The sequence below is a fragment of the Salmo salar genome, unplaced genomic scaffold (genome assembly GCF_965601325.2).
Source record: "Salmo salar unplaced genomic scaffold, fSalSal1 ptg000578l, whole genome shotgun sequence".
NCBI lineage: Eukaryota > Metazoa > Chordata > Actinopteri > Salmoniformes > Salmonidae > Salmo > Salmo salar.
The window spans coordinates 1882698-1908777 of NW_027675424.1; the positions used below are offsets into that span (position 1 = coordinate 1882698).

A 26080-nucleotide genomic window follows, 5' to 3' on the forward strand; every position below is an offset into this window, starting at 1 on the left:
TGACAACTAAACAGAGATCCAGCATGTTGGTTGTGGTTAACACAGTGACAACTAAACAGAGATCCAGCATGTTGGTTAACACAGTGACAACTAAACAGAGATCCAGCATGTTGGTTAACACAGTGACAACTAAACAGAGATCCAGCATGTTGGTTGTGGTTAACACAGTGACAACTAAACAGAGATCCAGCATGTTGGTTGTGGTTAACACAGTGACAACTAAACAGAGATCCAGCATGTTGGTAGTGGTTAACACAGTGACAACTAAACAGAGATCCAGCATGTTGGTTGTGGTTAACACAGTGACAACTAAACAGAGATCCAGCATGTTGGTTGTGGTTAACACAGTGACAACTAAACAGAGATCCAGCATGTTGGTTGTGGTTAACACAGTGACAACTAAACAGAGATCCAGCATGTTGGTTGTGGTTAACACAGTGACAACTAAACAGAGATCCAGCATGTTGGTTGTGGTTAACACAGTGACAACTAAACAGAGATCCAGCATGTTGGTTGTGGTTTACACAGTGACAACTAAGCAGAGATCCAGCATGTTGGTTGTGGTTAACACAGTGACAACTAAACAGAGATCTAACATGTTGGTTGTGGTTAACACAGTGACAACTAAACATTGATCTAACATGTTGGTTGTGGTTAACACAGTAACAACTAAACAGAGATCCAGCATGTTGGTTGTGGTTAACACAGTGACAACTAAACAGAGATCCAGCATGTTGGTTGTGGTTAACACAGTGACAACTAAACAGCGATCCAGCATGTTGGTTGTGGTTAACACAGTGACAACTAAACAGAGATCCAGCATGTTGGTTGTGGTCAACACAGTGACAACTAAACAGAGATCCAGCATGTTGGTTGTGGTCAACACAGTGACAACTAAACAGAGATCCAGCATGTTGGTTGTGGTTAACACAGTGACAACTAAACAGAGATCCAGCATGTTGGTTGGGGTTAACACAGTGACAACTAAACAGAGATCCAGCATGTTGGTTGTGGTTAACACAGTGACAACTAAACAGAGATCCAGCATGTTGGTTGTGGTCAACACAGTGACAACTAAACAGAGATCCAGCATATTGGTTGTGGTTAACACAGTAACAACTAAACAGAGATCCAGCATGTTGGTTGTGGTTAACACAGTGACAACTAAACAGAGATCCAGCATGTTGGTTGTGGTTAACACAGTAATTCTTTAATGTCAATTGTTCTCATGTGTTCATTATCTCTTTGAGAAATAAAATATTTACTAACAGACATAGAAACTGTCAGGTGATTTAATGCATCACATGAACATGTAGTTGTGACATTTCATCTCCATGGTAACTGTCAATAATAATAATAATAAAATGTGTCACTGTTTGTCTCACACACACACACACACACAGGGAGGGAATGTTGTGTTTGTTTAATATTGTTTTAGGACTATGAAAATGGACAAAAGGATTAGCCGATGGATTATGAAAACAACAAAAATAATGGGAGAAATGGGAGAAATGACTAGAGAGAGTGTTTTTTAACTCACTGACCATGACCCATGAGTTCTTCTTACCTTTGTTCAGTAGAAAAGTCTCCCTCTCTAAACGCTATAGGTTGCAGCATAGACCGGTCACTCTTCATGGACACACAGCTGGGTACAGGGGAGGCTGGTCTCTCCTGCTTGATTGGGCTTCAACACAACAGAGACAAACATCACATCTCTCATCTACTCTGAGCTCAGATGGGGAAACATAAGAAGAGGTTCATTCCAAAACGCTATATATCCATTTTCAGAAATGTTCTTTAATTAGCTTTTATTGTTTAAAGAAATTATGAAAGAGATTGGTGTGTTTTTTCACTATCTATGTCACGTCCTGACCAGCAGAGGGTGTTGTGTAGTTTTGGTCAGGACGTGGCAGAGTATGTCTGTGTATGTGTGTTCTGGGTGTTGTATTTCTATGTGGGTCTGTATGGCTCCCGATCAGGGACAGCTGGTGATCGTTGTTCCTGATTGGGAGTCATATAATTAGGAGTATGTTTGTCACTTGGGTTTGTGGGTGGTTGTGCTGACACTGCTAGTCTTTTGGGATGTACGTAGCATGTTATTAGTCATTCTGTTTATTGTTTTTCCCCCGTGGATACTTTGCTCTTATATATTAAAAAGATGAGTATCTACATTTCACTTGCTGCAGTTTGGTCTCTTCAACATGGCTGTAATTATGACAGAACCACCCACCACAACAAGACCAAGCAGCGGAAAAGGGAGCAGGACGCTGAATATATGGACTATTCTGAGGAAATAGACTTCGACATGGACACTTGTGAGAAATGGACTTGGGAACAGATTCTGGCCGGAGAGGGCCCGGGGCGAAAGGCTGGTGAGGACCGGGAACGCTACCGGGGTACATGACTGGCGAGGAAGCCGGAGAGGCACCCCCAATAATTTTTTTGGGGGGGGCACACGGGTAGTTTGGCTAGGCCTAGGAAGAGCCATAAGCCAGCTACCCGTGAGTACATGGAGGAGCGTATGGAGTGGAGGGCGCCGTGTTTCGCTGAGGTGCGCACTATCTCGCCCATACGCACGCACAGTCCGGTGCGCGCCATTCCAGCCCCTCGCAGATGCCGTGCTAGAGTGGGCATCCAGCCTGGTAGGAGGATGCCTGCGCAGCGCGTCTGGTCGCCGGTACGCCTCCTAGGACCAGGCTACCCTACTCCCGCTCTATGCACGGCAACCATCAGGCCCCTGCACAGCCCAGTTCGCCCTGTACCAGCACCCCGCTCGTACAGGGCTGTTAGTTCCATCCAGCCAGGATGGGTTGTGCAGGTGGGGCGGTCACGGCCACCTGTGCGCCTCCATGGCCCAGTCTATCCGGTTCCTGCCTCTCGTGCTATCTCAGAAGTGAGTTCCTCCAGTCTGGCACGACCAGTACCAGCAACCCGGACCAAGCTTCCCATGAGTTGGCCTAGTCCTATTCAGCCTGTTCCCGCTCCTCGCACTAGCCCTAGGGTGCGTGTCTTCAGCCTGGTACCACCTCTACCAGCCCCACGCACCAGGCTTCCAGTGCGTCGGCCCAGCCTCAAGAGCCCGGCACCAGTGTGCAGTCCAGAGTATCCGGCACCAGTGTGCAGTCCAGAGTATCCGGCACCAGTGTGCAGTCCAGAGTATCCGGCACCAGTGTGCAGTCCAGAGTATCCGGCACCAGTGTGCAGTCCAGAGTATCCGGAACCAGTGTGCAGTCCAGAGTATCCGGCACCAGTGTCTAGTCCGGAACCGAGGGAGACTGCCTGCGACCCGGAACCGAGGGAGACTGCCTGCGACCCGGAACCGAGGGAGACTGCCTGCGACCCGGAACCGAGGGAGTCTGCCTGCGACCCGGAACCGAGGGAGTCTGCCTGCGACCCGGAACCGAGGGAGTCTGCCTGCGACCCGGAACCGAGGGAGTCTGCCTGCGACCCGGAACTGAAGGAGTCTACCTGCGACTCAGAACTGAATGTGACTAACTGTGTATTGAATGAGTTTGCCTACAGCGTGGAAATGAAGGAACCTGCCCACGATCCTCAGCGGATTGAGCCTGTCTACGACCCGGACCCCAATGAGTCTGCCTACAACCTGGAGGGCAGGAGGCCGGAACCAGAGCCACCTCCAGGATAGTTGGGGAGGGAGGGTGTAGCACAGTGCCGTTGTTGACGGCAGCCACCCTCCCTTCCCTCCCTTATTGTTTAGGGGGTATTTGTATTTGTTTTTCTTGTGGTTTTGGGGGATTTTGTGGTTTCTTTTTTTAGGTGCATTCGGGGTAGGCACCTTTAGGGGGGGTACTGTCACGTCCTGACCAGCAGAGGGTGTTGTGTAGTTTTGGTCAGGACGTGGCAGAGTATGTCTGTATGTGTGTTCTGGGTGTTGTATTTCTATGTGGGTCTGTGTGGCTCCCGAACAGGGACAGCTGGTGATCATTGTTCCTGATTGGGAGTCATATAATTAGGAGTATGTTTGTCACTTGGGTTTGTGGGTGGTTGTGCTAACACCGCTAGTCTTTTGTTTGTATGTAGCCTGTTAGCCTGTAGTTAGTAGTTATTGTTTTTCCTGTGGATGCTTTGCTCGTATATATTAAAAAGATGAGTATCCACATTCCGTCTGCAGTTTGGTCCATTCAACACAGCAACAACCGTTACTAATATGCTGCTGTAAATAGGCATACTAGGTTATTGTACTTCATCAGCCAGTTAGCTTCAACAGGACACATGTCCTACCATCAGCCAGTAAGCTTCAACAGGACACATGTCCTACCATCAGCCAGTAAGCTTCAACAGGACACATGTCCTACCATCAGCCAGTAAGGTTCAACAGGACACATGTCCTACCATCAGCCAGTTAGCTTTAACAGGACACATGTCCTACCATCAGCCAGTTTACTTCAACAGGACACATGTCCTACCATCAGCCAGTAAGCTTCAACAGGACACATGTCCTACCATCAGCCAGTAAGCTTCAACAGGACACATGTCCTACCATCAGCCAGTTAGCTTCAACAGGAAACATGTCCTACCATCAGCCAGTTAGCTTCAACAGGACACATGTCCTACCATTTGAAATGATGGTGTGAGGAACACTTCCCTGCTGAAATATATGGGTTGGTCAACAGTACATTCCACTCTGTATCAGATTTTCATTGATACACCGTTAACTGATTTAAAGTTAAACATAAAAACGAGTGATAGGTTACTGTTAGATAGTGATAGGCTCCTGTTAGATAGTGATAGGCTCCTGTTAGATAGTGATAGGCTACTGCTAGATAGTGATAGGCTCCTGTTAGATAGTGATAGGCTACTGCTAGATAGTGATAGGCTCCTGTTAGATAGTGCTAGGCTACTGCTAGATAGTGATAGGCTCCTGTTAGATAGTGATAGGCTACTGCTAGATAGTGATAGGCTCCTGTTAGATAGTGATAGGCTACTGCTAGATAGTGATAGGCTCCTGTTAGATAGTGCTAGGCTACTGCTAGATAGTGATAGGCTCCTGTTAGATAGTGATAGGCTACTGCTAGATAGTGATAGGCTCCTGTTAGATAGTGATAGGCTACTGCTAGATAGTGATAGGCTCCTGTTAGATAGTGATAGGCTACTGCTAGATAGTGATAGGCTCCTGTTAGATAGTGATAGTCTTTTGGTACGTAGCCTGTTAGTCGTTTTTTTTTTTGTTGTTTATTGTTTTTTCCCGTGGATACTTTGCTCTTATATATTAAAAAGATGAGTATCTACATTTCACCTGCTGCAGTTTGGTCTCTTCAACACGGCTGTAATTATGACAATCTAATCATGGCATGGGGTTGTTCAATGACAGACATGTATTTGTTTAAAATCTATCACTTGATGGTTTCATTTCAGAGACAAATAATCATGTTTTTTTTCTAAATGCTACATACACAGTAATAATATATCTCTGCCTCACTGTCAGAGAAATCAGTAGTACTGCTAGGTTTTACAGTCAAATGTGACCGACCGTCTCAATTCGGTCGTATGTAGCAACATTTGAAATAGTGTTTTTTACATTAGATAATTTTACCTTTATTTAACTAGGCAAGTCAGTTAAGAACAAATTCTTATTTACAATGATGGCCTAGGAACAGTGGGTTAACTGCCTTGTTCAGTGGCAGAAAGACAGATTTTTTTTTTCCTTGTCAGCTCAGGGATTCAATCTACCAACCTTTCCTTTCGGTTACAAGTCCAGCGCTCTAACCTGCGGTAGCCTAGAAAAGTAGAGATTCTCAGCCCCGCCAAAAAGCTTGTGTCAGCACTATGCCTTCTTGTGGATGGAATGAACTACTTACTAGGGACATAAGGTAATGTTATGAAATTGGGCTCCATGTAATTAACTAGTTTTCATCAGAAAAAAAACATTGTTAAAAATGGAATATGTCCAGCCTACTTGAGGCGCCCTGAAAATAATATTCAAAAGTTTGGTCCTGGACACAGAGGGGTTAAACACTAAAGTTACTGTCCATCTAGTGAAGAGAGGAGAACCGGACAGAGGTAGCCAGCATCAGTCAACGAGAGAGGGAGGATAGGATAACTGGGATGCTGCTGGTAGAGTAGCTAGCTAGCTAGCTTACCGAGCTGTACCGACTAGCTAGGATAACTAGGATGCTGCTGGTAGAATAGCTAGCTAGCTTACCGAGCTGTACCGACTAGCTTGGATAACTAGGATGCTGCTGGTAGAGTAGCTAGCTAACTTACCTAGCTGTAAAGACTAGCTACGATAACTAGGATGCTGCTGGTAGAGTATCTAGCTAGCTTACCTAGCTGTACCGACTAGCTAGGATAACTAGGATGCTGCTGGTAGAGTAGCTAGCTAGCTTACCTAGCTGTACCGACTAGCTAGGATGCTGCTGGTAGAGTATCTAGCTAGCTTACCGAGCTGTACCGACTAGCTAGGATAACTAGGATGCTGCTGGTAGAGTAGCTAGCTAGCTTACCTAGCTGTACCGACTAGCTAGGATAACTAGGATGCTACTGGTAGAGTAGCTAGCTAGCTTACCTAGCTGTACCGACTAGCTAGGATAACTAGGATGCTGCTGGTAGAGTAGCTAGCTAGCTTACCTAGCTAGGATAACTAGGATGCTGCTGGTAGAGTAGCTAGCTAGCTTACCTAGCTGTACCGACTAGATAGGATAACTAGGATGCTGCTGGTAGAGTAGCTAGCTAGCTTACCTAGCTGTACCGACTAGCTAGGATATCTAGGATGCTGCTGGTCGAGTAGCTAGCTAGCTAGCTTACCTAGCTGTACCGACTAGCTAGGATAACTAGGATGCTGCTGGTAGAGTAGCTAGCTAGCTTACCTAGCTGTACCGACTAGCTAGGATAACTAGGATGCTGCTGGTAGAGTAGCTAGCTAGCTTACCTAACTGTACCAACAAGCTAGGATAACTAGGATCCTGCTGGTAGAGTAGCTAGCTAGCTTACCTAGCTGTACCGACTAGCTTGGCTAGCTAGCAGGACGTTCGTCTGTCCCTCATCTCGATGATGACGACGAATCCAGTGAACCACAAAATGAAACAAGGATAGAGAGTGAAAAGGATCTGGCTACACTCATACGGTCCCTGACCGTAAAGCAAAAAGGAAATTGAACAATAAAACTTCGGCGTTTCAACACTGTAACAAACTCTGTCGTTATTCCCCAAGATCACCTCAGCCCACTCTGCGCGTAACCGGTACAATATGCTTTGCGCCACACTGTACGTGGACGCGGACAGATCTGTTTCTGTACAGGGATGCGGGCAGTTTCAGAACGTGGACATGAGCAGTGCAACACAATCAACTAAACCCAATGTTTACAGTGGGTTAAATTAGTAATATTCATTTTTTATTATTATGTTAAACAAACATTCTACGTTTTTTTATAACAATATTTTCAGATCTAGGCCCATGTCCACAAAGCGTCTCAGAGTAGAAAATTGGTCGTATAAGTACTGAGAATAAAGACATTTTACACTTATGTTACACTTATGGGTATAAATTAAAGCTATGCATGAAGTCTCTAGTCCCACCTAGTCGGCAGATATTTAGAACACCTCGTGAGCTGTCCTAAGTAGTTAAGAGTTAACAGCAGGTGTCTTGATAATACAATAGAATAATGCAGCGAGTCAGTGGTTCCTGAGCCACATGTAATTGCTTTGCAGTAGTTAAAAATAATGTTTTATATCTCTATATGGTCAATCCATAAATAATATATGTCTTGTGCTTTTGGCAATGATTTATGTATAATACTTATGTATAACAAGTGATACCATGTATGTCTCCAAAGCGTTTTGTCTTCATTTTGGCAGATTAATTTATGCTAATTTCTCAAGATTAACTCAGGTTTTCGTCCAGCGGCTAAGGAGTTGGAGCTGTGGCAGGAGTTGGACCTGTGGTCCAAAGGTGGCTGGTTTATATCCCGGGCCGGCGCTGGAAAAAACGTGAGGAATTGATCTGACCCCTGGAGGTCTGCTGGGTTCACATCCTCAAAACGTTCACCTTTCGTTGATCAGAACTTTCTTTTCTAAGAGTGTAAAATTAACACGTTTATCTTTTGATTATTTAATTATCTACATCATGTTATTTCAAGTTATCCCTTTGGAGCGCAACATCACATTGTTAAAAAAAATTATCCTAAATTTGGCATGGCTATAAATTGGGCAATTGAAGACATCTAGGGCGTAATCTGTGTTCGATGAAAATGAACATTGTATGCAACGTTGCAGGCAACATTATTGGCAAGGGACTTGATGCCTACTATGCCAAAGCTATTTAGAGTTGTTAAACGGGTGTGAAGAGTGTGTTGATATAACGGGAATATTGTCAAAATTCTTCTTGTAACAACGATCAGAATTGGTAAAGAAAATATGCATTCCATTATATTAGGCAATAATTAAGAGTAGGCAAAGTGGTCGTGTCATGTGAAAATTCTATCAAATGTGTTACATTGCAACGAGTACAGTCAGGGTGCCGTGGAGCCCCTGCAGTACCTCCACAGACCCCGGATTGAGAACCCCTGCAGTACCTCCACAGACCCCGGATTGAGAACCCCTGATTTAGCAGATGCTCTTATCCAGAGAGATTTACAGTAACTGCATTCATCTTAAGATAGCTATTTATTTTGGAAATAAAGTTAATAAATTCTTCATAAAATTGTCATCTTACCTCTTAGCTTTGGTGTCATGTCCCCCAGAGAGATGCATTTTAGAGGCAGGGCCCCCCTCCTCTCTCTCCCCAGAGAGACTCATTTTAGAGCACTGACCCCTAAACAGAGATCCAACATGTTGATTGTGGTCAACACAGGGACAACTAAACAGAGATCCAGCATGTTGGTTGTGGTCAACACAGGGACAACTAAACAGAGATCCAGCATGTTGGTTGTGGTTAACACAGTGACAACTAAACAGAGATCCAACATGTTGATTGTGGTTAACACAGTGACAACTAAACAGAGATCCAGCATGTTGGTTGTGGTTAACACAGTGACAACTAAACAGAGATCCAACATGTTGGTTGTGGTTAACACAGTGACAACTAAACAGAGATCCAGCATGTTGGTTGTGGTTAACACAGTGACAACTAAACAGAGATCCAACATGTTGGTTGTGGTTAACACAGTGACAACTAAACAGAGATCCAGCATGTTGGTTGTGGTTAACACAGTAATTCTTTAATGTCAATTGTTCTCATGTATTCATTATCTCTTTGAGAAATAAAATATTTACTAACAGACATAGAAACTGTCAGGTGATTTAATGCATCACATGAACATGTAGTTGTGACATTTCATCTCTATGTTAACTGTCAATAATAATAATAATAAAATGTGTCACTGTTTGTCTCAGACACACACACACACACACAGGGAGGGAATGTTGTCTTTGTTTAATATTGTTTTAGGACATCGAAAATGGACAAAAGGATTAGCCGATGGATTATGAAAACAACAAAAATAATGGGAGAAATGGGAGAAATGACTAGAGAGAGTGTTTTTTAACTCACTGACCATGACCCATGAGTTCTTCTTACCTTTGTTCAGTAGAAAAGTCTCCCTCTCTAAACGCTATAGGTTGCAGCATAGACCGGTCACTCTTCATGGACACACAGCTGGGTACAGGGGAGGCTGGTCTCTCCTGCTTGATTGGGCTTCAACACAACAGAGACAAACATCACATCTCTCATCTACTCTGAGCTCAGATGGGGAAACATAAGAAGAGGTTCATTCCAAAACGCTATATATCCATTTTCAGAAATGTTCTTTAATTAGCTTTTATTGTTTAAAGAAATTATGAAAGAGATTGGTGTGTTTTTTCACTATCTATGTCACGTCCTGACCAGCAGAGGGTGTTGTGTAGTTTTGGTCAGGACGTGGCAGAGTATGTCTGTGTATGTGTGTTCTGGGTGTTGTATTTCTATGTGGGTCTGTATGGCTCCCGATCAGGGACAGCTGGTGATCGTTGTTCCTGATTGGGAGTCATATAATTAGGAGTATGTTTGTCACTTGGGTTTGTGGGTGGTTGTGCTAACACCGCTAGTCTTTTGTTTGTATGTAGCCTGTTAGCCTGTAGTTAGTAGTTATTGTTTTTCCTGTGGATGCTTTGCTCGTATATATTAAAAAGATGAGTATCCACATTCCGTCTGCAGTTTGGTCCATTCAACACAGCAACAACCGTTACTAATATGCTGCTGTAAATAGGCATACTAGGTTATTGTACTTCATCAGCCAGTTAGCTTCAACAGGACACATGTCCTACCATCAGCCAGTAAGCTTCAACAGGACACATGTCCTACCATCAGCCAGTAAGCTTCAACAGGACACATGTCCTACCATCAGCCAGTAAGCTTCAACAGGACACATGTCCTACCATCAGCCAGTAAGCTTCAACAGGACACATGTCCTACCATCAGCCAGTAAGGTTCAACAGGACACATGTCCTACCATCAGCCAGTTAGCTTTAACAGGACACATGTCCTACCATCAGCCAGTTTACTTCAACAGGACACATGTCCTACCATCAGCCAGTAAGCTTCAACAGGACACATGTCCTACCATCAGCCAGTAAGCTTCAACAGGACACATGTCCTACCATCAGCCAGTAAGCTTCAACAGGACACATGTCCTACCATCAGCCAGTTAGCTTCAACAGGACACATGTCCTACCATCAGCCAGTAAGCTTCAACAGGACACATGTCCTACCATCAGCCAGTAAGCTTCAACAGGACACATGTCCTACCATCAGCCAGTTAGCTTCAACAGGAAACATGTCCTACCATCAGCCAGTTAGCTTCAACAGGACACATGTCCTACCATTTGAAATGATGGTGTGAGGAACACTTCCCTGCTGAAATATATGGGTTGGTCAACAGTACATTCCACTCTGTATCAGATTTTCATTGATACACCGTTAACTGATTTAAAGTTAAACATAAAAACGAGTGATAGGTTACTGTTAGATAGTGATAGGCTCCTGTTAGATAGTGATAGGCTCCTGTTAGATAGTGATAGGCTACTGCTAGATAGTGATAGGCTCCTGTTAGATAGTGATAGGCTACTGCTAGATAGTGATAGGCTCCTGTTAGATAGTGCTAGGCTACTGCTAGATAGTGATAGGCTCCTGTTAGATAGTGATAGGCTACTGCTAGATAGTGATAGGCTCCTGTTAGATAGTGATAGGCTACTGCTAGATAGTGATAGGCTCCTGTTAGATAGTGCTAGGCTACTGCTAGATAGTGATAGGCTCCTGTTAGATAGTGATAGGCTACTGCTAGATAGTGATAGGCTCCTGTTAGATAGTGATAGGCTACTGCTAGATAGTGATAGGCTCCTGTTAGATAGTGATAGGCTACTGCTAGATAGTGATAGGCTCCTGTTAGATAGTGATAGTCTTTTGGTACGTAGCCTGTTAGTCGTTTTTTTTGTTGTTGTTTATTGTTTTTTCCCGTGGATACTTTGCTCTTATATATTAAAAAGATGAGTATCTACATTTCACCTGCTGCAGTTTGGTCTCTTCAACACGGCTGTAATTATGACAATCTAATCATGGCATGGGGTTGTTCAATGACAGACATGTATTTGTTTAAAATCTATCACTTGATGGTTTCATTTCAGAGACAAATAATCATGTTTTTTTTCTAAATGCTACATACACAGTAATAATATATCTCTGCCTCACTGTCAGAGAAATCAGTAGTACTGCTAGGTTTTACAGTCAAATGTGACCGACCGTCTCAATTCGGTCGTATGTAGCAACATTTGAAATAGTGTTTTTTACATTAGATCATTTTACCTTTATTTAACTAGGCAAGTCAGTTAAGAACAAATTCTTATTTACAATGATGGCCTAGGAACAGTGGGTTAACTGCCTTGTTCAGTGGCAGAAAGACAGATTTTTTTTTTTCCTTGTCAGCTCAGGGATTCAATCTACCAACCTTTCCTTTCGGTTACAAGTCCAGCGCTCTAACCTGCGGTAGCCTAGAAAAGTAGAGATTCTCAGCCCCGCCAAAAAGCTTGTGTCAGCACTATGCCTTCTTGTGGATGGAATGAACTACTTACTAGGGACATAAGGTAATGTTATGAAATTGGGCTCCATGTAATTAACTAGTTTTCATCAGAAAAAAAACATTGTTAAAAATGGAATATGTCCAGCCTACTTGAGGCGCCCTGAAAATAATATTCAAAAGTTTGGTCCTGGACACAGAGGGGTTAAACACTAAAGTTACTGTCCATCTAGTGAAGAGAGGAGAACCGGACAGAGGTAGCCAGCATCAGTCAACGAGAGAGGGAGGATAGGATAACTGGGATGCTGCTGGTAGAGTAGCTAGCTAGCTAGCTTACCGAGCTGTACCGACTAGCTAGGATAACTAGGATGCTGCTGGTAGAATAGCTAGCTAGCTTACCGAGCTGTACCGACTAGCTTGGATAACTAGGATGCTGCTGGTAGAGTAGCTAGCTAACTTACCTAGCTGTAAAGACTAGCTACGATAACTAGGATGCTGCTGGTAGAGTATCTAGCTAGCTTACCTAGCTGTACCGACTAGCTAGGATAACTAGGATGCTGCTGGTAGAGTAGCTAGCTAGCTTACCTAGCTGTACCGACTAGCTAGGATGCTGCTGGTAGAGTATCTAGCTAGCTTACCGAGCTGTACCGACTAGCTAGGATAACTAGGATGCTGCTGGTAGAGTAGCTAGCTAGCTTACCTAGCTGTACCGACTAGCTAGGATAACTAGGATGCTACTGGTAGAGTAGCTAGCTAGCTTACCTAGCTGTACCGACTAGCTAGGATAACTAGGATGCTGCTGGTAGAGTAGCTAGCTAGCTTACCTAGCTAGGATAACTAGGATGCTGCTGGTAGAGTAGCTAGCTAGCTTACCTAGCTGTACCGACTAGATAGGATAACTAGGATGCTGCTGGTAGAGTAGCTAGCTAGCTTACCTAGCTGTACCGACTAGCTAGGATATCTAGGATGCTGCTGGTCGAGTAGCTAGCTAGCTAGCTTACCTAGCTGTACCGACTAGCTAGGATAACTAGGATGCTGCTGGTAGAGTAGCTAGCTAGCTTACCTAGCTGTACCGACTAGCTAGGATAACTAGGATGCTGCTGGTAGAGTAGCTAGCTAGCTTACCTAACTGTACCAACAAGCTAGGATAACTAGGATCCTGCTGGTAGAGTAGCTAGCTAGCTTACCTAGCTGTACCGACTAGCTTGGCTAGCTAGCAGGACGTTCGTCTGTCCCTCATCTCGATGATGACGACGAATCCAGTGAACCACAAAATGAAACAAGGATAGAGAGTGAAAAGGATCTGGCTACACTCATACGGTCCCTGACCGTAAAGCAAAAAGGAAATTGAACAATAAAACTTCGGCGTTTCAACACTGTAACAAACTCTGTCGTTATTCCCCAAGATCACCTCAGCCCACTCTGCGCGTAACCGGTACAATATGCTTTGCGCCACACTGTACGTGGACGCGGACAGATCTGTTTCTGTACAGGGATGCGGGCAGTTTCAGAACGTGGACATGAGCAGTGCAACACAATCAACTAAACCCAATGTTTACAGTGGGTTAAATTAGTAATATTCATTTTTTATTATTATGTTAAACAAACATTCTACGTTTTTTTATAACAATATTTTCAGATCTAGGCCCATGTCCACAAAGCGTCTCAGAGTAGAAAATTGGTCGTATAAGTACTGAGAATAAAGACATTTTACACTTATGTTACACTTATGGGTATAAATTAAAGCTATGCATGAAGTCTCTAGTCCCACCTAGTCGGCAGATATTTAGAACACCTCGTGAGCTGTCCTAAGTAGTTAAGAGTTAACAGCAGGTGTCTTGATAATACAATAGAATAATGCAGCGAGTCAGTGGTTCCTGAGCCACATGTAATTGCTTTGCAGTAGTTAAAAATAATGTTTTATATCTCTATATGGTCAATCCATAAATAATATATGTCTTGTGCTTTTGGCAATGATTTATGTATAATACTTATGTATAACAAGTGATACCATGTATGTCTCCAAAGCGTTTTGTCTTCATTTTGGCAGATTAATTTATGCTAATTTCTCAAGATTAACTCAGGTTTTCGTCCAGCGGCTAAGGAGTTGGAGCTGTGGCAGGAGTTGGACCTGTGGTCCAAAGGTGGCTGGTTTATATCCCGGGCCGGCGCTGGAAAAAACGTGAGGAATTGATCTGACCCCTGGAGGTCTGCTGGGTTCACATCCTCAAAACGTTCACCTTTCGTTGATCAGAACTTTCTTTTCTAAGAGTGTAAAATTAACACGTTTATCTTTTGATTATTTAATTATCTACATCATGTTATTTCAAGTTATCCCTTTGGAGCGCAACATCACATTGTTAAAAAAAATTATCCTAAATTTGGCATGGCTATAAATTGGGCAATTGAAGACATCTAGGGCGTAATCTGTGTTCGATGAAAATGAACATTGTATGCAACGTTGCAGGCAACATTATTGGCAAGGGACTTGATGCCTACTATGCCAAAGCTATTTAGAGTTGTTAAACGGGTGTGAAGAGTGTGTTGATATAACGGGAATATTGTCAAAATTCTTCTTGTAACAACGATCAGAATTGGTAAAGAAAATATGCATTCCATTATATTAGGCAATAATTAAGAGTAGGCAAAGTGGTCGTGTCATGTGAAAATTCTATCAAATGTGTTACATTGCAACGAGTACAGTCAGGGTGCCGTGGAGCCCCTGCAGTACCTCCACAGACCCCGGATTGAGAACCCCTGCAGTACCTCCACAGACCCCGGATTGAGAACCCCTGATTTAGCAGATGCTCTTATCCAGAGAGATTTACAGTAACTGCATTCATCTTAAGATAGCTATTTATTTTGGAAATAAAGTTAATAAATTCTTCATAAAATTGTCATCTTACCTCTTAGCTTTGGTGTCATGTCCCCCAGAGAGATGCATTTTAGAGGCAGGGCCCCCCTCCTCTCTCTCCCCAGAGAGACTCATTTTAGAGCACTGACCCCTAAACAGAGATCCAACATGTTGATTGTGGTAAACACAGGGACAACTAAACAGAGATCCAGCATGTTGGTTGTGGTCAACACAGGGACAACTAAACAGAGATCCAGCATGTTGGTTGTGGTTAACACAGTGACAACTAAACAGAGATCCAGCATGTTGGTTGTGGTTAACACAGTGACAACTAAACAGAGATCCAGCATGTTGGTTGTGGTTAACACAGTGACAACTAAACAGAGATCCAACATGTTGGTTGTGGTTAACACAGTGACAACTAAACAGAGATCCAGCATGTTGGTTGTGGTTAACACAGTGACAACTAAACAGAGATCCAACATGTTGATTGTGGTTAACACAGTGACAACTAAACAGAGATCCAGCATGTTGGTTGTGGTTAACACAGTGACAACTAAACAGAGATCCAACATGTTGGTTGTGGTTAACACAGTAACAACTAAACAGAGATCCAGCATGTTGGTTGTGGTTAACACAGTGACAACTAAACAGAGATCCAGCATGTTGGTTGTGGTTAACACAGTGACAACTAAACAGAGATCCAACATGTTGGTTGTGGTTAACACAGTAATTCTTTAATGTCAATTGTTCTCATGTATTCATTATCTCTTTGAGAAATAAAATATTTACTAACAGACATAGAAACTGTCAGGTGATTTAATGCATCACATGAACATGTAGTTGTGACATTTCATCTCTATGTTAACTGTCAATAATAATAATAATAAAATGTGTCACTGTTTGTCTCAGACACACACACACACACACAGGGAGGGAATGTTGTCTTTGTTTAATATTGTTTTAGGACATCGAAAATGGACAAAAGGATTAGCCGATGGATTATGAAAACAACAAAAATAATGGGAGAAATGGGAGAAATGACTAGAGAGAGTGTTTTTTAACTCACTGACCATGACCCATGAGTTCTTCTTACCTTTGTTCAGTAGAAAAGTCTCCCTCTCTAAACGCTATAGGTTGCAGCATAGACCGGTCACTCTTCATGGACACACAGCTGGGTACAGGGGAGGCTGGTCTCTCCTGCTTGATTGGGCTTCAACACAACAGAGACAAACATCACATCTCTCATCTACTCTGAGCTCAGATGGGGAAACATAAGAAGAGGTTCATTCCAAAACGCTATATATCCATTTTCAGAAATGTTCTTTAATTAGCTTTTATTGTTTAAAGAAATTATGAAAGAGATTGGTGTGTTTTTTCACTATCTATGTCACGTCCTGACCAGCAGAGGGTGTTGTGTAGTTTTGGTCAGGACGTGGCAGAGTATGTCTGTGTATGTGTGTTCTGGGTGTTGTATTTCTATGTGGGTCTGTATGGCTCCCGATCAGGGACAGCTGGTGATCGTTGTTCCTGATTGGGAGTCATATAATTAGGAGTATGTTTGTCACTTGGGTTTGTGGGTGGTTGTGCTGACACTGCTAGTCTTTTGGGATGTACGTAGCATGTTATTAGTCATTCTGTTTATTGTTTTTCCCCCGTGGATACTTTGCTCTTATATATTAAAAAGATGAGTATCTACATTTCACTTGCTGCAGTTTGGTCTCTTCAACATGGCTGTAATTATGACAGAACCACCCACCACAACAAGACCAAGCAGCGGAAAAGGGAGCAGGACGCTGAATATATGGACTATTCTGAGGAAATAGACTTCGACATGGACACTTGTGAGAAATGGACTTGGGAACAGATTCTGGCCGGAGAGGGCCCGGGGCGAAAGGCTGGTGAGGACCGGGAACGCTACCGGGGTACATGACTGGCGAGGAAGCCGGAGAGGCACCCCCAATAATTTTTTTGGGGGGGGCACACGGGTAGTTTGGCTAGGCCTAGGAAGAGCCATAAGCCAGCTACCCGTGAGTACATGGAGGAGCGTATGGAGTGGAGGGCGCCGTGTTTCGCTGAGGTGCGCACTATCTCGCCCATACGCACGCACAGTCCGGTGCGCGCCATTCCAGCCCCTCGCAGATGCCGTGCTAGAGTGGGCATCCAGCCTGGTAGGAGGATGCCTGCGCAGCGCGTCTGGTCACCGGTACGCCTCCTAGGACCAGGCTACCCTACTCCCGCTCTATGCACGGCAACCATCAGGCCCCTGCACAGCCCAGTTCGCCCTGTACCAGCACCCCGCTCGTACAGGGCTGTTAGTTCCATCCAGCCAGGATGGGTTGTGCAGGTGGGGCGGTCACGGCCACCTGTGCGCCTCCATGGCCCAGTCTATCCGGTTCCTGCCTCTCGTGCTATCTCAGAAGTGAGTTCCTCCAGTCTGGCACGACCAGTACCAGCAACCCGGACCAAGCTTCCCATGAGTTGGCCTAGTCCTATTCAGCCTGTTCCCGCTCCTCGCACTAGCCCTAGGGTGCGTGTCTTCAGCCTGGTACCACCTCTACCAGCCCCACGCACCAGGCTTCCAGTGCGTCGGCCCAGCCTCAAGAGCCCGGCACCAGTGTGCAGTCCAGAGTATCCGGCACCAGTGTGCAGTCCAGAGTATCCGGCACCAGTGTGCAGTCCAGAGTATCCGGCACCAGTGTGCAGTCCAGAGTATCCGGAACCAGTGTGCAGTCCAGAGTATCCGGCACCAGTGTCTAGTCCGGAACCGAGGGAGACTGCCTGCGACCCGGAACCGAGGGAGACTGCCTGCGACCCGGAACCGAGGGAGACTGCCTGCGACCCGGAACCGAGGGAGACTGCCTGCGACCCGGAACCGAGGGAGTCTGCCTGCGACCCGGAACCGAGGGAGTCTGCCTGCGACCCGGAACTGAAGGAGTCTACCTGCGACTCAGAACTGAATGTGACTAACTGTGTATTGAATGAGTTTGCCTACAGCGTGGAAATGAAGGAACCTGCCCACGATCCACAGCGGATTGAGCCTGTCTACGACCCGGACCCCAATGAGTCTGCCTACAACCTGGAGGGCAGGAGGCCGGAACCAGAGCCACCTCCAGGATAGTTGGGGAGGGAGGGTGTAGCACAGTGCCGTTGTTGACGGCAGCCACCCTCCCTTCCCTTCCTTATTGTTTAGGGGGTATTTGTATTTGTTTTTCTTGTGGTTTTGGGGGATTTTGTGGTTTCTTTTTTTAGGTGCATTCGGGGTAGGCACCTTTAGGGGGGGTACTGTCACGTCCTGACCAGCAGAGGGTGTTGTGTAGTTTTGGTCAGGACGTGGCAGAGTATGTCTGTATGTGTGTTCTGGGTGTTGTATTTCTATGTGGGTCTGTGTGGCTCCCGAACAGGGACAGCTGGTGATCATTGTTCCTGATTGGGAGTCATATAATTAGGAGTATGTTTGTCACTTGGGTTTGTGGGTGGTTGTGCTAACACCGCTAGTCTTTTGTTTGTATGTAGCCTGTTAGCCTGTAGTTAGTAGTTATTGTTTTTCCTGTGGATGCTTTGCTCGTATATATTAAAAAGATGAGTATCCACATTCCGTCTGCAGTTTGGTCCATTCAACACAGCAACAACCGTTACTAATATGCTGCTGTAAATAGGCATACTAGGTTATTGTACTTCATCAGCCAGTTAGCTTCAACAGGACACATGTCCTACCATCAGCCAGTAAGCTTCAACAGGACACATGTCCTACCATCAGCCAGTAAGCTTCAACAGGACACATGTCCTACCATCAGCCAGTAAGGTTCAACAGGACACATGTCCTACCATCAGCCAGTTAGCTTTAACAGGACACATGTCCTACCATCAGCCAGTTTACTTCAACAGGACACATGTCCTACCATCAGCCAGTAAGCTTCAACAGGACACATGTCCTACCATCAGCCAGTAAGCTTCAACAGGACACATGTCCTACCATCAGCCAGTTAGCTTCAACAGGACACATGTCCTACCATCAGCCAGTTAGCTTCAACAGGGCACATGTCCTACCATCAGCCAGTTAGCTTCAACAGGACACATGTCCTACCATTTGAAATGATGGTGTGAGGAACACTTCCCTGCTGAAATATATGGGTTGGTCAACAGTACATTCCACTCTGTATCAGATTTTCATTGATACACCGTTAACTGATTTAAAGTTAAACATAAAAACGAGTGATAGGTTACTGTTAGATAGTGATAGGCTCCTGTTAGATAGTGATAGGCTCCTGTTAGATAGTGATAGGCTACTGCTAGATAGTGATAGGCTCCTGTTAGATAGTGATAGGCTACTGCTAGATAGTGATAGGCTCCTGTTAGATAGTGCTAGGCTACTGCTAGATAGTGATAGGCTCCTGTTAGATAGTGATAGGCTACTGCTAGATAGTGATAGGCTCCTGTTAGATAGTGATAGGCTACTGTTAGATAGTGATAGTCTACTGTTAGATAGTGATAGGCTACTGCTAGATAGTGATAGGCTCCTGTTAGATAGTGATAGGCTACTGCTAGATAGTGATAGGCTCCTGTTAGATAGTGCTAGGCTACTGCTAGATAGTGATAGGCTCCTGTTAGATAGTGATAGGCTACTGCTAGATAGTGATAGGCTCCTGTTAGATAGTGATAGGCTACTGCTAGATAGTGATAGGCTCCTGTTAGATAGTGATAGGCTACTGCTAGATAGTGATAGGCTCCTGTTAGATAGTGATAGTCTTTTGGTACGTAGCCTGTTAGTCGTTTTTTTTTGTTGTTGTTTATTGTTTTTTCCCGTGGATACTTTGCTCTTATATATTAAAAAGATGAGTATCTACATTTCACCTGCTGCAGTTTGGTCTCTTCAACACGGCTGTAATTATGACAATCTAATCATGGCATGGGGTTGTTCAATGACAGACATGTATTTGTTTAAAATCTATCACTTGATGGTTTCATTTCAGAGACAAATAATCATGTTTTTTTTCTAAATGCTACATACACAGTAATAATATATCTCTGCCTCACTGTCAGAGAAATCAGTAGTACTGCTAGGTTTTACAGTCAAATGTGACCGACCGTCTCAATTCGGTCGTATGTAGCAACATTTGAAATAGTGTTTTTTACATTAGATCATTTTACCTTTATTTAACTAGGCAAGTCAGTTAAGAACAAATTCTTATTTACAATGATGGCCTAGGAACAGTGGGTTAACTGCCTTGTTCAGTGGCAGAAAGACAGATTTTTTTTTTTCCTTGTCAGCTCAGGGATTCAATCTACCAACCTTTCCTTTCGGTTACAAGTCCAGCGCTCTAACCTGCGGTAGCCTAGAAAAGTAGAGAATCTCAGCCCCGCCAAAAAGCTTGTGTCAGCACTATGCCTTCTTGTGGATGGAATGAACTACTTACTAGGGACATAAGGTAATGTTATGAAATTGGGCTCCATGTAATTAACTAGTTTTCATCAGAAAAAAAACATTGTTAAAAATGGAATATGTCCAGCCTACTTGAGGCGCCCTGAAAATAATATTCAAAAGTTTGGTCCTTGGACACAGAGGGGTTAAACATTAAAGTTACTGTCCATCTAGTGAAGAGAGGAGAACCGGACAGAGGTAGCCAGCATCCGTCAACGAGAGAGGGAGGATAGGATAACTAGGATGCTGCTGGTAGAGTAGCTAGCTAGTTTACCTGCTGTACCGACTAGCTAGGATAACTAGGATGCTGCTGGTAGAGTAGCTAGCTAGCTTACCTAGCTGTACCGACTAGCGAGGATAACTGGGATGCTGCTGGTAGAGTAGCTAGCTAGCTTACCTAGCTAGGATAACTAGGATGCTGCTGGTAGAGTAGCTAGCTAGCTTACCGAGCTGTACCGACTAGCTTGGATAACTAGGATGCTGCTGGTAGAGTAGCTAGCTAACTTACCTAGCTGTAAAGACTAGCTACGATAACTAGGATGCTGCTGGTAGAGTATCTAGCTAGCTTACCTAGCTGTACCGACTAGCTAGGATAACTAGGATGCTGCTGGTAGAGTAGCTAGCTAGCTTACCTAGCTGTACCGACTAGCTAGGATGCTGCTGGTAGAGTATCTAGCTAGCTTACCGAGCTGTACCGACTAGCTAGGATAACTAGGATGCTGCTGGTAGAGTAGCTAGCTAGCTTACCTAGCTGTACCGACTAGCTAGGATAACTAGGATGCTACTGGTAGAGTAGCTAGCTAGCTTACCTAGCTGTACCGACTAGCTAGGATAACTAGGATGCTGCTGGTAGAGTAGCTAGCTAGCTTACCTAGCTAGGATAACTAGGATGCTGCTGGTAGAGTAGCTAGCTAGCTTACCTAGCTGTACCGACTAGATAGGATAACTAGGATGCTGCTGGTAGAGTAGCTAGCTAGCTTACCTAGCTGTACCGACTAGCTAGGATATCTAGGATGCTGCTGGTCGAGTAGCTAGCTAGCTAGCTTACCTAGCTGTACCGACTAGCTAGGATAACTAGGATGCTGCTGGTAGAGTAGCTAGCTAGCTTACCTAGCTGTACCGACTAGCTAGGATAACTAGGATGCTGCTGGTAGAGTAGCTAGCTAGCTTACCTAACTGTACCAACAAGCTAGGATAACTAGGATCCTGCTGGTAGAGTAGCTAGCTAGCTTACCTAGCTGTACCGACTAGCTTGGCTAGCTAGCAGGACGTTCGTCTGTCCCTCATCTCGATGATGACGACGAATCCAGTGAACCACAAAATGAAACAAGGATAGAGAGTGAAAAGGATCTGGCTACACTCATACGGTCCCTGACCGTAAAGCAAAAAGGAAATTGAACAATAAAACTTCGGCGTTTCAACACTGTAACAAACTCTGTCGTTATTCCCCAAGATCACCTCAGCCCACTCTGCGCGTAACCGGTACAATATGCTTTGCGCCACACTGTACGTGGACGCGGACAGATCTGTTTCTGTACAGGGATGCGGGCAGTTTCAGAACGTGGACATGAGCAGTGCAACACAATCAACTAAACCCAATGTTTACAGTGGGTTAAATTAGTAATATTCATTTTTTATTATTATGTTAAACAAACATTCTACGTTTTTTTATAACAATATTTTCAGATCTAGGCCCATGTCCACAAAGCGTCTCAGAGTAGAAAATTGGTCGTATAAGTACTGAGAATAAAGACATTTTACACTTATGTTACACTTATGGGTATAAATTAAAGCTATGCATGAAGTCTCTAGTCCCACCTAGTCGGCAGATATTTAGAACACCTCGTGAGCTGTCCTAAGTAGTTAAGAGTTAACAGCAGGTGTCTTGATAATACAATAGAATAATGCAGCGAGTCAGTGGTTCCTGAGCCACATGTAATTGCTTTGCAGTAGTTAAAAATAATGTTTTATATCTCTATATGGTCAATCCATAAATAATATATGTCTTGTGCTTTTGGCAATGATTTATGTATAATACTTATGTATAACAAGTGATACCATGTATGTCTCCAAAGCGTTTTGTCTTCATTTTGGCAGATTAATTTATGCTAATTTCTCAAGATTAACTCAGGTTTTCGTCCAGCGGCTAAGGAGTTGGAGCTGTGGCAGGAGTTGGACCTGTGGTCCAAAGGTGGCTGGTTTATATCCCGGGCCGGGCGCTGGAAAAAACGTGAGGAATTGATCTGACCCCTGGAGGTCTGCTGGGTTCACATCCTCAAAACGTTCACCTTTCGTTGATCAGAACTCTAGAGGTTCTTCTTCACTGAACCTAAATATATATAACTTTTAGTAATTCCATATATTAAGGAAGTGATAGAAGCCTTTTTGGTTCAATAAGGAACCTTCTTTTCTAAGAGTGTAAAATTAACACGTTTATCTTTTGATTATTTAATTATCTACATCATGTTATTTCAAGTTATCCCTTTGGAGCGCAACATCACATTGTTAAAAAAAATTATCCTAAATTTGGCATGGCTATAAATTGGGCAATTGAAGACATCTAGGGCGTAATCTGTGTTCGATGAAAATGAACATTGTATGCAACGTTGCAGGCAACATTATTGGCAAGGGACTTGATGCCTACTATGCCAAAGCTATTTAGAGTTGTTAAACGGGTGTGAAGAGTGTGTTGATATAACGGGAATATTGTCAAAATTCTTCTTGTAACAACGATCAGAATTGGTAAAGAAAATATGCATTCCATTATATTAGGCAATAATTAAGAGTAGGCAAAGTGGTCGTGTCATGTGAAAATTCTATCAAATGTGTTACATTGCAACGAGTACAGTCAGGGTGCCGTGGAGCCCCTGCAGTACCTCCACAGACCCCGGATTGAGAACCCCTGCAGTACCTCCACAGACCCCGGATTGAGAACCCCTGATTTAGCAGATGCTCTTATCCAGAGAGATTTACAGTAACTGCATTCATCTTAAGATAGCTATTTATTTTGGAAATAAAGTTAATAAATTCTTCATAAAATTGTCATCTTACCTCTTAGCTTTGGTGTCATGTCCCCCAGAGAGATGCATTTTAGAGGCAGGGCCCCCCTCCTCTCTCTCCCCAGAGAGACTCATTTTAGAGCACTGACCCCTAAACAGAGATCCAACATGTTGATTGTGGTCAACACAGGGACAACTAAACAGAGATCCAGCATGTTGGTTGTGGTCAACACAGGGACAACTAAACAGAGATCCAGCATGTTGGTTGTGGTTAACACAGTGACAACTAAACAGAGATCCAGCATGTTGGTTGTGGTTAACACAGTGACAACTAAACAGAGATCCAACATGTTGGTTGTGGTTAACACAGTGACAACTAAACAGAGATCCAACATGTTGATTGTGGTCAACACAGGGACAACTAAACAGAGATCCAGCATGTTGGTTGTGGTTAACACAGTGACAACTAAACAGAGATCCAACATGTTGGTTGTGGTTAACACAGTGACAACTAAACAGAGATCCAGCATGTTGGTTGTGGTCAACACAGTGACAACTAAACAGAGATCCAGCATGTTGGTTGTGGTCAACACAGTGACTAATTCTTGAATGTCAATTGTTCTCATTCATTCATTATCTCTTTGAGAAATATATTTTTAACAACTTTCTCTTTTACTTCTCTACATTCATGAAGAAAAAGATGTACTATTTACTCCATACATTTTCCCTGACACCCAAAAGTACTCGTTACATGTTGAATGCTTAGCAGGACAGAAAACGGTCCAATTTGAACACTTATCAAGAGAACATCCCTACTGCCTCTGATCTGGAGGACTAACTAAACAGAGAACATCCCTGGTCATCCCTACTGCCTCTGATCTGGAGGACTAACTAAACAGAGAACATCCCTGGTCATCCCTACTGCGGACTCACTAAACAGAGAACATCCCTGGTCATCCCTACTGCCTCTGATCTGGAGGACTCACTAAACAGAGAACATCCCTGGTCATCCCTACTGTCTCTGATCTGGAGGACTCACTAAACAGAGAACATCCCTGGTCATCCCTACTGCCTCTGATCTGAAGGACTCACTAAACAGAGAACATCCCTGGTCATCCCTGCCTCTGATCTGGAGGACTCACTAAACACAAATGCTTCATTTTTAAATGATGTCTGAGTGTTGGAGTGTGACCCTGGCTATCCGTAAATTAAAATAACAAGAAAATTGTGCCGTCTGGTTTGCTTAATAAAAGGAATTTTAAATTATCACTACTTTACTTTTACTTTTGATGCTTAAGTATATTTTAGCAATTACATTTACTTTTGATACTTAATTATATTTGAAACCAAATACTTTGACTTTTACTGAAGAAGTATTTTACTGGGTGACTTTCACTTTTAATTGAGTCATTTTCTATTAAGGTGTCTTTACTTTTACTCCAGTATGAGAATTGAGTACTTTTTCCACCACTGTTCTAACGTTCTAGAGACATATGAGCCACAGTTTCAACAGACATTTTGTAACTGCGTGGGCTACAAAGTTACTTTCAGTTTCATATAAGGAAATAAAACAACGGTCACAGGGTGAATTTGTTTTGCATTGCCCGGCTCCCCGGGTGCGCAGAGTTTACGCATTTTAGACCATTCCATTGGTCCTTAAAGAAAAACTCCACTCACCTGTAGCACCGGGCCATGCAAAACTAACTTTCCACTGTCGCAGGGCACTGAGACACAGAGTTCTAAACCCAGATGCGTTTCTTCAAGACATCTCTCTTACATTATTTTAGCTAAACATATAATTTACTGGAAACCAAGTTTAGCTGTGTTTTTTCCTCCAGAATGTGAGTTACTGTAGGACTATAATAATTGTTAACAGGCCTACAAACCCAAAAGGTTTTAATTATTTGAGAATGTTAATTTGTATGCCTCAAATATTAAACTGTCATAAAATATTTAATGATTAGTTGAATCAGGTGTGTACGTGCTGGTAAGAACAAAAGGATTGAGAAACCCTGAGATAAACATAAAACCATATAATGTAAAAGCTCCTCCGCCATCTTTACCAGACGTTTTACTGATAACATGTAGACCTACTGATTAGTTTCCACTTTGAAAACTGCTGTCTGTCAGCAACTCAGCTCAAGTAGCAGTTCTACTAACTAGTAATATCTCATTCCTAGTATTCATTCTCTTACTCTGTCCATTAGAATAGATTATTGTTCAGAAATACTTACTTTATTTTTCAATAATCTCCATGTAGTGTTTTCTGCTCTGTCGTCTCAAAATGGATCCTGAACAAAAGAACAACTTTACTTTCGGTTTCAATCAGCCGTCTCCCCACCCTGAAAATAAAGTGTTTTATTGGTATCTTCCACTAGATGGCAGTAAATACCTGCTGTAACTACACTTTATAACTATGTGTTCTGTTTCATACAGGCAGTGTCCCAGAGTTGGATTGCTGATCTAGGATCAGGTCCCCCTCTCCATGTAATCTGATTCATTATGATCTAGGATCAGGTCCCCCCTCTCCATTTAATCTGATTCATTATGATCTAGGATCAGGTCCCCCTCTCCAAGTAATCTGATTCATTATGATCTAGGATCAGGTCCCTCCTCTCCATGTAATCTGATTCATTATGATCTAGGATCAGGTCCCCCCTCTCCATTTAATCTGATTCATTATGATCTAGGATCAGGTCCCCCTCTCCATGGAATCTGATTCATTATGACATAGGATCAGGTCCCCCCTCTCCAAGTAATCTGATTCATTATGATCTAGGATCAGGTCCCCCCTCTCCATG

At 43.5% G+C, this 26080-nt stretch overlaps 1 protein-coding gene and 2 long non-coding RNA genes across 4 annotated transcripts in view; all 3 read right to left on the bottom strand.

The window, feature by feature from the left end:
* Positions 1-8794, bottom strand: part of LOC123733185 (NLR family CARD domain-containing protein 3) — a 39450-nt gene extending 30656 nt beyond the window's left edge. For both annotated transcript variants that reach the window (XM_082972142.1, XM_082972141.1), the window contains exons 1-2: positions 8671-8794; positions 1568-1684 (exon numbers count right to left, since the gene is read on the bottom strand). In XM_082972142.1, the coding sequence (XP_082828268.1) occupies positions 1568-1684; positions 8671-8753 (200 nt within the window). In that variant the 5' untranslated portion in view covers positions 8754-8794. The remainder of the gene's footprint in view (positions 1-1567; positions 1685-8670) is intronic.
* Positions 8795-9373: 579 nt separating this feature from the next.
* On the bottom strand, positions 9374-15111 carry LOC145876357 (uncharacterized). Its single transcript, XR_014391509.1, has 2 exons — positions 14911-15111; positions 9374-9651 (listed from the first exon to the last, which is right to left on the bottom strand). It is a non-coding gene; the product is annotated as an uncharacterized LOC145876357 (long non-coding RNA).
* Positions 15112-15793: 682 nt separating this feature from the next.
* LOC123733241 (uncharacterized) lies at positions 15794-25604 on the bottom strand. Its single transcript, XR_014391506.1, has 3 exons — positions 25514-25604; positions 23332-23430; positions 15794-16071 (listed from the first exon to the last, which is right to left on the bottom strand). It is a non-coding gene; the product is annotated as an uncharacterized LOC123733241 (long non-coding RNA).
* Positions 25605-26080: the final 476 nt, after the last annotated feature.